General features: G+C 46.7%; 1 protein-coding gene across 1 annotated transcript; it reads left to right on the forward strand.

The window, feature by feature from the left end:
- LOC144737367 (ly6/PLAUR domain-containing protein 2-like) lies at positions 1–6,812 on the forward strand. The gene is made up of 3 exons (XM_078620037.1): positions 1–254; positions 3,274–3,399; positions 6,423–6,812. Exons 1-3 carry the CDS (start codon positions 191–193, stop codon positions 6,629–6,631), a joined length of 399 nt encoding a protein of 132 aa, XP_078476163.1. The 5' UTR covers positions 1–190; the 3' UTR covers positions 6,632–6,812.
- The last annotated feature ends 8,923 nt before the right edge of the window (positions 6,813–15,735 follow it).

Raw genomic sequence — 15,735 nt, forward strand, 5'->3', positions numbered from 1 at the left:
GTCTCGCCGTCAACGCTCGCACCGCGCTCGCACCGAGACAGATCGACGACCGAGAACAGAGAAGCAGCGAGAGAAAGAGGAGGAGGAAGAGGAGCAAGGAGGAGGCAGAGGAGGAAGCAAAGAGGAAGAGGAGACCAAAGGACCAGGGGGGTGGGTGGGGGAGCAGAAGAGGTGTCAAGAAACAGCATCGATGGCTGTGTCGAGAATTCTGTCGGTGGTGCCGCTGCTGCTCATCGCCATCTCGGTGCCCGCAGGTAACGGAAACTCAAGCGAGTGCACGAGGCAAAATAAGTGACATTTTAAAAAAATGAAATGGAAAAAAAAGCAAACGTAAAATCTACACCGGTATTCATCGTACGCCACGTGTCACGTACGTCACGTGGTACGTACGTCACGTGGTACGTACGTGACGTGTGTACGCATGTGACGTGTGTACGCATGTGACGTGTGTACGCATGTGACGTGTGTACGCATGTGCCATGTTACGTAACAATGTGGCATCGACTGCAAACTCGGTATACTTAAGTGTCATACTGATGACAATGCTATATTCTATCATTAAAAATAACAAAATGTAAACGATCTTTTTACGCGCTTTCTATTAACTCTCTCTCTGTTGTTGTTGTTGTTGTTGTCGTATCCTCAAATCTTGTAACTAAATTTTTACCCGCTTCCCAATGTGGTATCGACTGCAAACTTGGTATACTTAAGTGTCATACTGACGACAATACTATATTCTATCATTAAAAATGAAAAATATATTTTTAAACATTATTTTTTATATGTTATGTTTCGGCTTGGGTCTAATTTTCGATTTAAAGCTTTCGTGACTGCAGGGATTCATCTTCTTGGTTCTTTCGGTAAAGTCACGTAGAAGGGAAGTAATAAAATAATAAAAATAAAACATAATAAAACAATTCTCACGACGTTTCGGCCACAACGCAAGCAGCCTGAGGACGGCTGCTTGCGTTGTGGCCGAAACGTCGTGAGAATTGTTTTATTATGTTTTATTTTTATTATTTTATTACTTCCCTTCTACGTGACTTTACCGAAAGAACCAAGAAGGTTGGGTCTAATTGTCCACGGTCAACTGACGTTGGCTGTAATTGGCCACGGCCCCCTTACGTTGTGGCAAGCTTCGGGGCCACTTTCTGGAATCGTGGAGTTCTGCCATTACTCGTACGGTACATTTCATGAAAGAGTGTTTTGAAAAAAGTATTTTAAAAATATTACTTATTATACCTGGGTGACTTTACCGAAAGAACCAAAGAGTTTACCTCATCTTCTTGGTTCTTTCGGTAAAGTCACGTAGAAGGGAAATAAAAATATAATAAAAATAAAACATCATAAAATAATAAAAATAAAACATGATTAAATTTCGCTTGAAAGCTTTCGTAACTGCAGGGATTCATCTTCTTGGTTCTTTCGGTAAAGTCACGTAGAAGGGAAATAATAAAATAATAAAAATAAAACATAATAAAATAATAAAAATAAAACATAATAAAATTTCGCTTGAAAGCTTTCGTGACTGCAGGGATTCATCTTCTTTTGTTCTTTCGGTAAAGTCATCACGTAGAAGGGAAATAATAAAATAATAAAAATAAAACATAATAAAATAATAAAAATAAAACATAATAAAATTTCGATTGAAAGCTTTCGTCACTGCAGGGATTCATCTTCTTGGTTCTTTCGGTAAAGTCATCACGTAGAAGGGAAGTAATAAAATAATAAAAATAAAACATAATAAAATAATTCTCACGACGTTTCGGCCACAACGCAAGCAGCTGAAAACCAGGTCTGTCGGGGAAACAGCGTCTGAATGAAAAAAAACATGCGCTACTACTACGTGTAGGTTAATGCAGATGCGATTCCTTGCAAAAGGTTTCTGTTTGGTGTTTTAACACCCACAGCCCGTGTCTTATTGCCAGAGAGAGAGAAAAACCAATTCTCATACCAATACACAAATAGCCGCCATATCGCCACGAAGTGACGCTGACGTCACGTACGGCGCTCGTGCCAGGCTAGGTGCACTTTGAGGGAGCCACGTGAAGTTTCGAGGGCTCGCTGCTGGCAGGGAGGTCTCGGGACAGAACCAGCAGGTGCCATGGGTTGTACTGCTGTGCCAGGCTAGGTGCAGCAGGAGGCCACGGGACAGACCCAGCAGGTGCCATGGGTTGGCAGACTGAGATGACCACTGGTAGATGCACCACCAGCTGTAACCCCCCCTACTGTGCCAGGCTAGGTGCAGGAGGTCTCGGGACAGACCCAGCAGGTGCCATGGGTTGTACTGCTGTGCCAGGCTAGGTGCAGGAGGTCTCGGGACAGACCCAGCAGGTGCCATGGGTTGGCAGACTGAGATGACCACTGGTAGATGCACCATCAGCTGTAACCCCCCCTATTGTGCCAGGCTAGGTGCAGGAGGTCACGGGACAGACCCAGCAGGTGTCATGGGTCGACTGCTGTGCCAGGCTAGGTGCAGAAGGTCACGGGACAGACCCAACAGGTGCCATGGTTTGTACTGCTGTGCCAGGCTAGGTGCAAGAGGTCAAGGGACAAACCCAGCAGGTGTCATGGGTCGACTGCTGTGCCAGGCTAGGTGCAGGAGCTTTCGGGACAGACCCAGCAGGTGCCATGGCTTGACCTTACTGAGATGACCGGTAGATGCACCACCAGCTGAAACCCCCCTACTGTGCCAAGATAGGTGCAGGAGGTCACGGGACAGACCCAGCAGGTGCCATGGGTTGTACTGCTGTGCCAGGCTAGGTGCATGAGGTCAAGGTACAGACCCAGCAGGTGCCATGGCTTGACCTTACTGAGATGACCACTGGTAGATGCACCACCAGCTGTAACCCCCCCCTACTGTGCCAGGCTAGGTGCAGGAGGTCACGGGACAGACCCAGCAGGTGTCATGGGTTGTACTGCTGTGCCAGGCTAGGTGCAGGAGGTCACGGTACAGACCCAGCAGGTGCCATGGCTTGACCTTACTGAGATGACCACTGGTAGATGCACCACCAGCTGTAACCCCCCCTACTGTGCCAGGCTAGGTGCAGGAGGTCACGGTACAGACCCAGCAGGTGCCATGGCTTGACCTTACTGAAATGACCACTGGTAGATGCACCACCAGCTGTAACCCCCCCTACTGTGCCAGGCAATGTGCAGGAGGTCACGGGACAGACCCAGCAGGTGCCATGGGTTGACCTTACTGAGATGACCGCTAGATGCACCACCACCAGCCGTAACCCCCCCTTCCCCCCCGTGATGTCGCCCCCACAGTTCGCTCCCTGCAGTGCTACCAGTGCGTGTCCGTGGGCAGTCTGATTGACTGCGAACGGAACGGCACCGGGCCGTGCGGTGACGGTCAGGACACGTGCATGACCACGGCAGTGACGGTTCTGTCAGGTAAGGGGGAGGGGGGGACCCGCACACAGAGACCCATAGATTCATCATGCAGAGACCCATAGACTCATCACAAAGAGACCCATAGACTCATCACAAAGAGACCCATAGATGCATCTTACAGAGACCAATAGACTCATCACGCAGAGATCCATAGACTCATCACACAGAGACCCATAGACTCACTATACAGAAACCCATAGCCTCATCACACAGAGACCCATAGACTCATCACGCAGAGACCCATAGACTCATCACGCAGAGACCCATAGACTTACTACACAGAGACCCATAGACTCACCACACAGAGACCCATAGACTCACTACACAAAGACCCATAGACTGACCACACAGAGACCCATAGACTGACCACACAGATACCCATAGACTGACTACACAGAAACCTATAGACTCACCACACAGAGACCCATAGATTGACCACACAGAGACCCATAGACTGACCACACAGAGACCTATAGATTGACCACACAGAGACCCATAGACTGATCACACAGAGACCCATAGACTGACCACACAGAGACCTATAGACTCATCACACAGACACCAATAGAATCATCACGCAGAGACCCATAGACTCACTACACAGAGACCCATATACTCACCACACAGAGACCCATAGACTGACCACACAGAGAGCCATAGACTGACCACACAGAGACCCATAGACTCACCACACAGAGACCCATAGACTCACCACACAGAGACCCATAGACTCACCACACAGAGACCCATAGACTGACCACACAGAGACCCATAGACTGACCACACAGAGACCTATAGACTCATTACACAGACACCAATAGAATCATCACGCAGAGACCCATAGACTCACTACACAGAGACCCATAGACTCACCACACAGAAATCCATAGACTGACCACACAGAGACCTATAGACTCATCACACAGACACCAATAGAATCATCACGCAGAGACCCATAGACTCACTACACAGAGACCCATAGACTCACCACACAGAAACCCATAGACTGACCACACAGAGTTCCATAGACTCACTACACAGAAACCCATAGACTCACCACACAGAGACCCATAGACTGTCTACACAGAAACCCATAGACTCACCACACAGAGACCCATAGACTGGCCACACAGAGACCCATAGACTGACCACACAGAGACCCATAGACTGACCACACAGATACCTATAGACTGGCATAAATTGAAAAATCTGGTAAGAGGCAAACAGCACACAGAGTGTGCTGTCCAGGGGCTGAACTCTGGAAACAAGTAAACCCGTAAAAACAAAGTTTTTCACTATAAATCCTTTATATGCGTGGCGGCTAGAGTCTTCTCGTCCTCTGGCTTGAGATGGCTGCCACCTATGGGTCAGATGATTGTCTGCCAGTATTAAGCAATTGGTAATTAAATATTTCATTTGTTTTCCCTAAACAGTGTAACATTTTGGGATTTTTTTTTTCACGAACATTAATTGTCTCGCACAACGAGTCTGTGTGGAAAATGTCAGCTCGATTGGATCACGGGAAGTGGGTTAAAAAACGTCCAAAATATTTGCACGGTCGTAAGCAAGCAAGTACGCAAGCAAGCAAGCACGCAAGCAAGCAAGCGAACTTAATATAAAGGATTTAAAAATCCAGAACCTCGCCACGCTCTCCGGGAGACACGGGGGACCCGATCTTAATTTTTATTGTCATAATTTGCTACTTTAAAATGTTTTTTTTTTTTATCACAAATTATCGCTCAGCGAGGTGGCATGGCTTGAGGCGTCACGTTTACTCGGGAGATGTCGACTGCCTCGCCTGGTGTACGGGCGAATCGTAGGAGAATAGGATTTTCCCCTTTTTAAATCCTTTATATTAAGTTCACTTGCTTGCTTGCTTGCGCGCTTACGACCGTGCAAATCTTTCGGTCGTTTTTTAACCCACTTCCCGTGATCCAATCGAGCTGACATTTGCGCACAGACTCGTTGTGCGTGACGATTTATTTTCGTGAAAATTTTTTCCCCAAATGTTATACTTTTTAGGAAAAAATAAATTATATTTAATTACCAATTGCTTAATGGTGGCAGGCAATCATCTGACCCATAGGTGGCAGCCATCTCAAGCCAGAGGACGAGAGGACTCTAGCCGCCACGCTTATAAAGGATTTATAGTGAAAAACTTTGTTTTTACGGGTTATTTTTTTTTATTATGGCAACAAAAACAGCCGTTTTGAGATGTTAAAACACCAAACTGAAACCTTTTACGAGGAATCATGTCACTGCATTAACCACAATACTTGTGGTCGGAATGCAAGGCTTTTTGGCGTCCTCTGGTCTAACACCGAATTTGAGACGAGGCTCAAAATAAAGCTGTCTCTGGTGTGGACCAATCAGTTTCAAAGACGATGCATCATATACTATCAGAGCGTGTTTTTTCTCATATTTTCGTACTGGCAAAGGAGGTCCCATGAGTCGTAGGTTCGATCCGGACCATGACGACTCCTGCTGTATATTTGGAGTCTGCGTCTCCCCCCCCACCATCTCCACCCACCTCGCCCCACCCAACCTCTCCTCCCTTCTCCCTCCCCACCACCACCAAGTCACCACGTACACGAAATGCTACACAGCTCAGTGCGGCCTTACTTAATAAAATACAATTATTTAGTTGATGTTCTTGGGTTTTTTCGGTAAAGTCACGTAGGTAAAAAATAAAAATTAATAAAAGTAAAATAAAAATAAAATAAAAATCACGACGTTTCGGAGGCAACACAAGCTTCCGTCTTCAGGTGGAACCGTCACAGTACGCTTACTATATCACGTAAATGATTTTACCTACGTGACTTTACCGAAAAAAAACAAGAATATGAATCCTTGCAGTCACGAAAGCTTCAAATCTAGAATTATTTAGTTGATAGTTTCACGTTACCTCTTTCTTGTTCTTGCTCCCACCATCTTCCCCCACCTCCCCCCACCATCTCCACCCACCTCTCCCCACCTTCACCCACCCAACCTCTCCTCCCTTCTCCCCCCCCCCCTCCACCAAGTCACCACGTACACCAAGAGCTGCTCCCTGGCCAGCCTCTGCATCCCCACAGACGTGCACGTGGCCGGGATCGGCACCAAGGTCACATGCTGCACCACCGACCTGTGCAACGCGTCTGGGGCTGGGCCCGGCTTCGGACGTCGGACACCGACCACGGCGGGCCCCAGCCTCGCCTTGGCTTTGCTGGTGGCGGTGGCCGGCCGATGTTGACCACCTCGCCTGGTGTGCAGGAGGTCGTGGGTTCGATTCCCGTGACCCTCACGACCCCTGCTCTATGTTTGCAGTTTGCATCTCTCTCTCTCTCTCCCCCCTCTTGGAGATATATTATGATTGTATTCTTGGTTCTTTCGGTAAAGTCACGTAGAAGGGAAATAATAAAATAATAAAACAATTACATTCTCAGGACGTTTCGATTGCAACACAAGCACTCATCATCAGGTGTGAAAACCACGGCAAGGATTTTTTTGTTTAAAAAGTGGCGTTTTTTTCTTAACGTCAGCACCACAGACAGCGACTGGCAGTTGTTCAGATGGACGAGTCCATCTATGTTCGGAAAAGAGGAGGGGTGAGATGAGAATGGAACGCGGTCTGAAAGTCACCGTAAGCATGAACACAATCAATCAAGACCCAGACATGTTTGATCACATCCTTCCAATGATTGCTAAGCCAACAATCCATCTTCTCGGTTGAAATTGTCTCTGTGTTTGTATATGTGGATGGCCTCATGAACGAATCTCTCATGGAGATGTTGACTACCTCGCCTGGTGCGCAGGAGGTCGTGGGTTCGATCCCGTGACCCTCACGATGCCTGCTCGATATACAGGTGTAATAAAGGTCGTTGAGGCGACTTCTGGAATCCGGTCTTTTATTCACTTTGCATTACAGCTTTCCTTCACGCTGCTGACAGGCAGCGTGAGAGGGATAGACAGAGAGAGACGCACTGCCACGTGGCAACCCGGAGCCCCGCCCCCGCGTGGACCCTTTCCTCCGTTCGTTCCCGTTCTGACCACGTGTCGTTCGTCTCCACCCCTATTTAATACCCGGGTCACGTGGTACGTTTCCACCAATCCTGGTTAGCCTCTATGGAATCTTCCAGGCTCCCTCGTAGGCTCCCGGGACCACGCCCCTGACTCATCTCCCCATTGGCTGTGGCCAAAGCCAGCAGAACCAATCATCTACTTACAGCTGTCACCTTTCCATTACGTCAGGGCCACGCCCCTGACTCGTCTCCCCATTGGCTGTGGCCAAAGCCAGCAGAACCAATCATCTACTTGCAGCTGTCACCTTCCCGTGACGTCAGGGCCACGCCCCTGACTCGTCTCCCAATTGGCTGTGGCCAAAGCCAGCAGAACCAATCCTTACAGCTGTCACCTTTCCATTACGTCAGGGCCACGCCCCCTAGGCTTCCCCTCATTCATTGGCTATGGACCAGGACCGGCAGAGCCAATCATCGTGACGAGTTGTAATCCGTCAACGACCCGGATATAACCTCACATTACACAGGTAGTCCCCGACTTACGATGGAGATGCGTTACGACGACCCCATCGTAAGTCGAAAATATCGTAAGTCGAAGATGGCCTAGCCTACCCAGGAGTCTTAAAGAATGGTGATAATTTAGTAAAACAGAGCAATTTACAGTACCGTGCTGTATAAACTATATACTGTATATATTAATTGCAATACTGTATTGCACGGTAAAATGTAAAGTAAAAAAAGACAAGGTAAATTCTTAGCCTACCTATATGAACTGCAATTTAATAGAAAGTTTTTCAGGGAACAATCCTATCTGCTATATAAAAAAAAAGTTTTAACATGCATTGAACGTATCGCAGTGCCGGCCCGAGCCTCTTGGGGGCCCTAAGCAGAATTTGATTTGGGGGCCCCCCTCCCACCACGCAGACTCATCTGTGCTAGAAGATTATTGACACAAATGTCACACTATAATGTTATAGCGAATATTATAAACGAATACAGTGAGGTTATGTATTAATAAAAAATAAAAACAACACTTAAAATACTTCACTCTTTTATTAAAACTTCTGAATACAAACGGTCACAAAAAACATATTAAATAAATTATTTGCAAATGTGCATTAAATGTGCAATCTTTTAAATAAAACCAAAATAGACAAACATTAATCTAATCAAAAATAGAATGTTACAAAAAAAAAGATACTTAAATAATGAAAGCAAACATAAGAACAGCAAGGGTTCAACAATGTCAACTGTACAACAATGACCTCAAAATCGTTCCTTCCTAGCTTTTCTGGAGGCAAAGTCACTAATGACATCATTGTATGGTATTGCTTGGCCAACTTTGTTATTAATACTAATGACTGCAAGTCCACTTAGTCTTTCCTGGGCCATTGATGATCTCAAATATGTTTTTATCAATTTGAGCTTGGAAAAGCTCCTCTCTGCTGAGGCAACTGACACAGGCAGAGTGCAGGCTATCCTGAGAGCTACCCAAAGATTTGGGTAAAGCTCACACATCTCATTTTGTGAGAGGTATGTGAGAAGCTCAAAGGCAGTCATCATAGTTTGGGGAAGTTCAGGAAAAAAAAAAAAAAACGATTCGGGGGCCCCCTGGTGGCCAGGGGGCCCCAAGCAGCCGCTTAGTTCGCTTATGCCTCGGGCCGGCCCTGTCGTATCGTATCGTGGTAACCCTAAAATGAAATCGCTAAAGCTACGTATCATACATGCCTTGAACGCATCGTAACGTATCATATTGTGCTGTAGTTACCAAGTTTCTGTCCGTCGTCTGCATACTTGAACGTTGTTAGGGTTGTTGATGACATTTTTGTCGTATCGCTATCGCCATCGTAAGATCGAAATATCGCAAGTCGAACCATCGTAACTCGGGGACTATCTGTACATCGAGTTTGCATGTCTCTCTCTCCTCCTTGGAGATGTTGACTACCTCGCCTGGTGTGCAGGGGGTCGTGGGTGCCAACCCAGACGCTGACACCTGCTGCTGTATCTGTGGAGTCTGCACGTCTCATCCCCGTCTCTCTCTCTTCCCGTGGAGATGTTAACTCCCTCGCCTGCTATACAGGGGCTTGCGTGCCTTGTAAACATTAAACACATTTAATCGATTGAATGCAATACTCCTTCTTTGCCTCTCTCTGGGCCCAACACGGTGCCTTGCATGTCAATTCACTGCTGGATGAGTGTGTGGGAAGGGTGCCACGGTGGCTGGGGTAATGTTAACTATCTCGCCGGGTATACAGGAGGTTAAGTGGGTTGTAGGGGCAAGTGCTGTTAGCTAGCGAGTAGCAGCGGCAGTGTTTATGTACTACACACACCACACACACACAGACAAAGCTACCCCAGGTAGTCTCTAGCAGGGCTGTAGGAGCAAGTGCTGTTAGCGAGCGAGTAGCAGTGTCTTTGTACTACACACACCACACGCAGACAAAGCTACCCTACACACACTACACACACACACTACACACACTACACACACACACGACACACACTACACACATACTACACACCACACACACACCACACACACACAGACCACACACACACAGACTAGACACACACAATACACACACTACACACACACACGGCACACACACACGACACACACACACCACACACACAGACTACACACACACAATACACACACTACACAACACACTCCACACACACTCGACACACACTACACACACACACTACACACACAGACTACACACACACACTACACACACACTACACACACACACTACACACACGACACACTACACACACACAGACTACACACACACAGACTACACACACACACTGCACACACACACGACACACACACTACACACACACACTGCACACACACACTGCACACACACACTGCACACACACACACGACACACACTACACACACACACTACACACACACACTACACACACACTACACACACACACTACACACACACGGACTACACACAGACTACACACACACCACACACACACCTCACACACACACCACACACACACCACACACACACCACACACACATAGACTACACACAGACTACACACACACTACACACACAGCCTCTGTCGGCTCGGCCTGCAAGTAGGGAGGGAGAGAGGGAGGGAGCTGGCCAAGAACAATCCCAGACAACCCTCGTCTAGCCACGCTGCTGCCTCTCTCCTACACAGCTCCCTCCCCCTATCCTCTCCCCCCTCCCTCCATCCCCCCTCCTTCCTCTCCCTCCCTCCCTACTCCCTCCCCCCTCCATCCCACCCATCCCCCTCCACCCTCCTCCTCCCCCTCCATCCCCCTCCTCCCTCCCTCCTCCCCCCCTCCATTGCTCCCCCCTCTTCCTCCATCCCTCCCCCCCTCCTCCCTCCCTCCCTCTCATCCCTCCCCCTTCCTCCCCCTCCCTCCCCCTCCCTCCCCCTCTACCTTCCCCGACTCCCTCCTAATCCATCCTCCTACCCCTTTACCTTACACACCACACACACGATCCGATGGCGAGGAAGACGTCAACTAAAACTGCTTCGAACTAAAAAAAATATACCATTGGAACCTCATTTGCCAGTAAAAAAATTATAATTGGTTTTTTACCCTTCTATCTGGCAACAAAACTGACACTTTACTTTTTACAAGGAGTCATGTTTACATAGACCACAATACCTGCGGTCATAATGCAAACAAAAAACATAACTCTGATAATGTATGCACTGTCCTTGAAGTTGATTGGTCCACACCCGAGACAGCTTTCCTTAGAGCCTAGTCTCACATGGGTTGGACCAGATGACGCCAAAAGGCGCACATTATCAGAGTTATGTTTTTTGTTTGCATTATGACCGCAGGTATTGTGGTCTATGTAAACATGACTCCTTGTAAAAAAAAGGTGTCAGTTTTGTTGCCAGATAGAAGGGTAAAAAACCAATTATCATAAAAAATATGTTTATTTCACCACCTCTAAGGTCACACTGAGCTATATTTATACTTTTTCAAAAGTGACCCTGAACATCGCTAAATGATAGTAGTCGGGAAATGTCACGGTGGGCTACGTACGGTGCCAACGAAGTTCAACATACATACTACACTGCTATACACCACACTATACACTACACTACTATACACTACACTATACACTACACTATACACTACACTACTATAAACTACACTATACACTACACTACTATACACCGCAATACACAATCCACTATACACTACACTACTAAACACTCCACTTCTATGCACTACACTTCTATACACTACAATACTCTACACTACACTACCATACACTACACTACCATACACTAGACTACTATACACTACACTACTATACACTACACTACCATACATTACACTAGACTACTATACACTACACTACCATACACTACACTACTATACACTACACTATACACTACACTACGATACACTACACTACTATACACTACACTAATATACACTACTATACACTACACTAATATACACTACTATACACTACACTACCATACACTACACTAATATACACTACTATACACTACACTACTATACACTACACCACTATACACTACACTATACACTACACTATACACTACACTACTATACACTACACTATACACTACACTATACACTACACTACTATACACTACACTATACACTACACTATACACTACACTATACACTACACTACTATACACTACACTATACACTACACTACTATACAGCAGCTGAAGGTTGAGTCGCCACGTCGCCGATGGAGATGGCGGGGCAGCAGGGGCAGCAGGGGCAGCAGCGACGGGGAGCTCCTCTTGATCTTCAACACCGACCCAGGCCTCCGATTATATTCGCTCCCCGGCGTCTAAACCCCGCCTCTTGCCACGCCCCTCATAGAAACTTCGGGAGTGTTCCAGAGGCCTCCCGGTTGGCTCCGCCATTTTACCTTTGGCCGAGATGTACTCCTTCCCCTAAACAACCCATAACTGAAACGTCGTGAGAATTATTTTATTATGTTTTATTTTTATTATTTTATTACTTCCCTTCTACGTGACTTTACCGAAAGAACCAAGAAGATGAACCCATAACTGTATATCACCCCACACCCCACACATAATACAGGAGATGGCGCTCTCATTACAAAAGTATAGAAAATTGGCTGTTATTGTGCCCCACAAACTTTGCTTTTGTGACCGGGACTTCGCGTGACGGAATGACACGAATGCACGCCACGTTTTCTCAGTGACAATAGGAACATTTAAAAATATCCCTGTCGTGGTCACAAAAGCAAAGTTTGTGGGCCACAATAATAGCCAATTGACTGTACCTTTGAGACATAAGCAAGTTGGAAAAAAACCCTAACTACTCAGGAACAAAAAAAATATTATAAATTTGTTACAAAGTGTTCGAATCAACGTCGCCACGCTGCGGTTTAAGAGTAATTTTGCCCACTGCTATGCATGTCCACACAATGATGATGACGATGATACCAGCCAATTGTTTGAGATGCTGTCAAGGCGTGATGGCTTGTCTGAAAATCAAGCTACACAACAGCTGAGCGGGGCCTTACAGCTGGTAACGTAAACAGAGTTTAGTGTTCGTATGCGTCTCGATGAGTGTGGGTCTCTATGAGTGTGGATATCTGTGGGTCTCTACGGGTCCCTGTGATTCTAAATGAGTCTCTGAATCTCTGTGCATCTCTCCGAGTCTGGGTTCCTATGAGTACTGATCTGTATGGGTCTCATGAGTATGGGTCTCTATGCGTATGGGTTTCTATGAGTATGGGTCTCTATGAGTATGGATCTCTATGTGTTTCTATGAGCATGGGTCTCTGTGGGTCTCTATTAGTATGGGGTTCTGTGGGTCTATGTGGGTCTCTATGAGTTAAGGTCTCTATGTGTCTTTATAAGTATGGGTCTCTATGGGTTTCTATAAGTCTGTAGGAACGTGGGTTTAGAGTATTTGGCTGCTATGAATTCCCAAGTGATGATATCCGCCACTTAATTGAGCTATCAAGGTGTGATGGACAGTTCGCTTATGAAAAAGAGCTACACAGGGCAGTGGGGACTTAGCTGGTACAATAAATAAAATAGTTTCGTTTTAGTATGGGTCTCGATGAGTATGTGTTTTTGTGGGTTTCTGTGGGTCTCTATGAGTCTCTGGATCAATGTGCGGGTCGCTATGAGGATGGGTCTCCATGGATCTCTATAAATATTGGTCTCTGTGGGTCTCGGTGAGTATGAGTCTCTGTGGGTCTATGTGGGTTTCTGTGGGTCTCCATGGTTCTATATGAGTCTCCGAATCTCTGTGGGTCCCTATGGGACTCGATGAGTACGGGTCTCGATGAGTATCGGTCTCTGTGGGTCTCAATGAGTATGGGTCTCGATGGGTCTCTGTGGGTCTCTTTGGGTTTATATGAGTATGGATCTTTGTGTCTCTATGGGTCTATGGGTCTCTTTGAGTCTATGGGTCTCTATGGGTCTCTATTAATGTGGGTCTCTATGAGTGTGGGTCTCTATGAGTGTGGGTCTCTATGATTGTGGATCTCTGTGGGTCTATATGAGTATGGGTCTCTATGAGTGTGGGTCTCTATGAGTGTGGGTCTCTATGATTGTGGATCTCTGTGAGTCTATATGAGTATGGGTCTCTATGAGTGTGGGTCTTTATGAGAGTGGGTCTCTATGAGAGTGGGTCTCTATGAGCATGGGTCTCTGTGGGTCTCTATGAGTGTAGATCTCTGTGGGTCTCTATGAGTGTGGGTCTCTATGAGTGTGGGTCTTTATGGGTGTGGCTCTCTGTGGGTCTCTATGAGTGTCGATCTCTGTGGATCTCTATGGGTCTTAAAGAGTATGGGTGTCTGTAGGTCTCTATGGGTCTCTATGAGTATGAATCTCTGTGGGTCTCTAGGGGTCTCTATGAGTATGGATCTCTGTGGGTCTCTGTGGGTCTCTATGAGTATGGATCTTTGTGGGTCTCTACGAGTGTGGATGTCTGTGGGTCTCTATGAGTATAGATCTCTGTGGGTCTCTATGGGTCTCTATGAGTATGGATCTTTGTGGGTCTCTACGAGTGTGGGTCTCTATGAGTGTGGGTCTCTATGGGTGTAGATCTCTGTGGGTCTCTGAGTGTGGATCTCTATGAGTGTGGGTCTCTATGGGTGTGGATCTCTGTGGGTCTCTATGGGTCTTTATGAGTGTGGATCTCTGTGGGCTCTATGAGTGTGGGTCTCCATGAGTATCGATTGCTATGGGTCTCTATGAGTATGGATCTCTGGGTCTCTATGAGTGTTGGTCTCTATGAGTGTGAGTCTCTATGAGTGTGGGCATCTGAGTGTGGATATGTGGGTCTCTATGGGTCTCTATGGGTGGGTCTCTACGAGTGTTGATCTATGTGGGTCTCTATGAGTGTGGGTCTCTATGAGTATGGATCTCTGTGGGTGTCTATTGGTCTCTATGAGTATGGATCTTTGTGGGTCTCTACGAGTGTGGATGTCTGTGGGTCTCTATGAGTATAGATCTCTGTGGGTCTCTATGGGTCTCTATGAGTATGGATCTTTGTGGGTCTCTACGAGTGTGGGTCTCTATGAGTGTGGGTCTCTATGGGTGTAGATCTCTGTGGGTCTCTGAGTGTGGATCTCTATGAGTGTGGGTCTCTATGGGTGTGGATCTCTGTGGGTCTCTATGGGTCTTTATGAGTGTGGATCTCTGTGGGCTCTATGAGTGTGGGTCTCCATGAGTATCGATTGCTATGGGTCTCTATGAGTATGGATCTCTGGGTCTCTATGAGTGTTGGTCTCTATGAGTGTGAGTCTCTATGAGTGTGGGCATCTGAGTGTGGATATGTGGGTCTCTATGGGTCTCTATGGGTGGGTCTCTACGAGTGTTGATCTATGTGGGTCTCTATGAGTGTGGGTCTCTATGAGTATGGATCTCTGTGGGTGTCTATTGGTCTCTATGAGTGTGGGTCATTTGTGATTGACAGGTCGCTTCTGAAAACCCGCTACACAGTAGCTCAGTGGGGAACTTACACCTGGCAAAATAAAAAATAAAACGTTTGTAGTTTTTGGCTGCTACTACAAATGTCCACGCGACGATTAGCCACTTCGCTGAGCCGCTATGATTCATCACCACCGAAAAAGAGGCTACTACATAACCCAGTAGTGGGGTCTTGCACCTGGCAAAATAAAATACGGTTTCAGTATGGGCCTCCATGAGTATGGGTCTCTATGGTTCTTTGTGGGGATTATGTGGGTATCTATGGTTCTATATGAGTTCCTGGATCACTCTGGGTCTCTGAGTCTGGGTTTCTATGGTTATGGGTCTCTGTGGGTCTCTATGGGTCTCTATGAGTA

The sequence above is a fragment of the Lampetra planeri genome, chromosome 69, assembly GCF_965212315.1.
Source record: "Lampetra planeri chromosome 69, kcLamPlan1.2.h2, whole genome shotgun sequence".
NCBI classification, from domain to species: Eukaryota; Metazoa; Chordata; class Hyperoartia; order Petromyzontiformes; family Petromyzontidae; genus Lampetra; species Lampetra planeri.

What these genes read in the sequence shown, in the direction of transcription:
- LOC144737367 (XM_078620037.1), top strand. Translation starts at nt 191, where the DNA reads ATGGCTGTGTCGAGAATTCTGTCGGTGGTGCCGCTGCTGCTCATCGCC. An exon ending in CGCCATCTCGGTGCCCGCAG is followed by an intron (nt 255 to 3,273) that starts GTAACGGAAACT and finishes TCGCCCCCACAG; the next exon opens with TTCGCTCCCTGCAGTGCTAC. An exon ending in GGCAGTGACGGTTCTGTCAG is followed by an intron (nt 3,400 to 6,422) that starts GTAAGGGGGAGG and finishes CCCTCCACCAAG; the next exon opens with TCACCACGTACACCAAGAGC.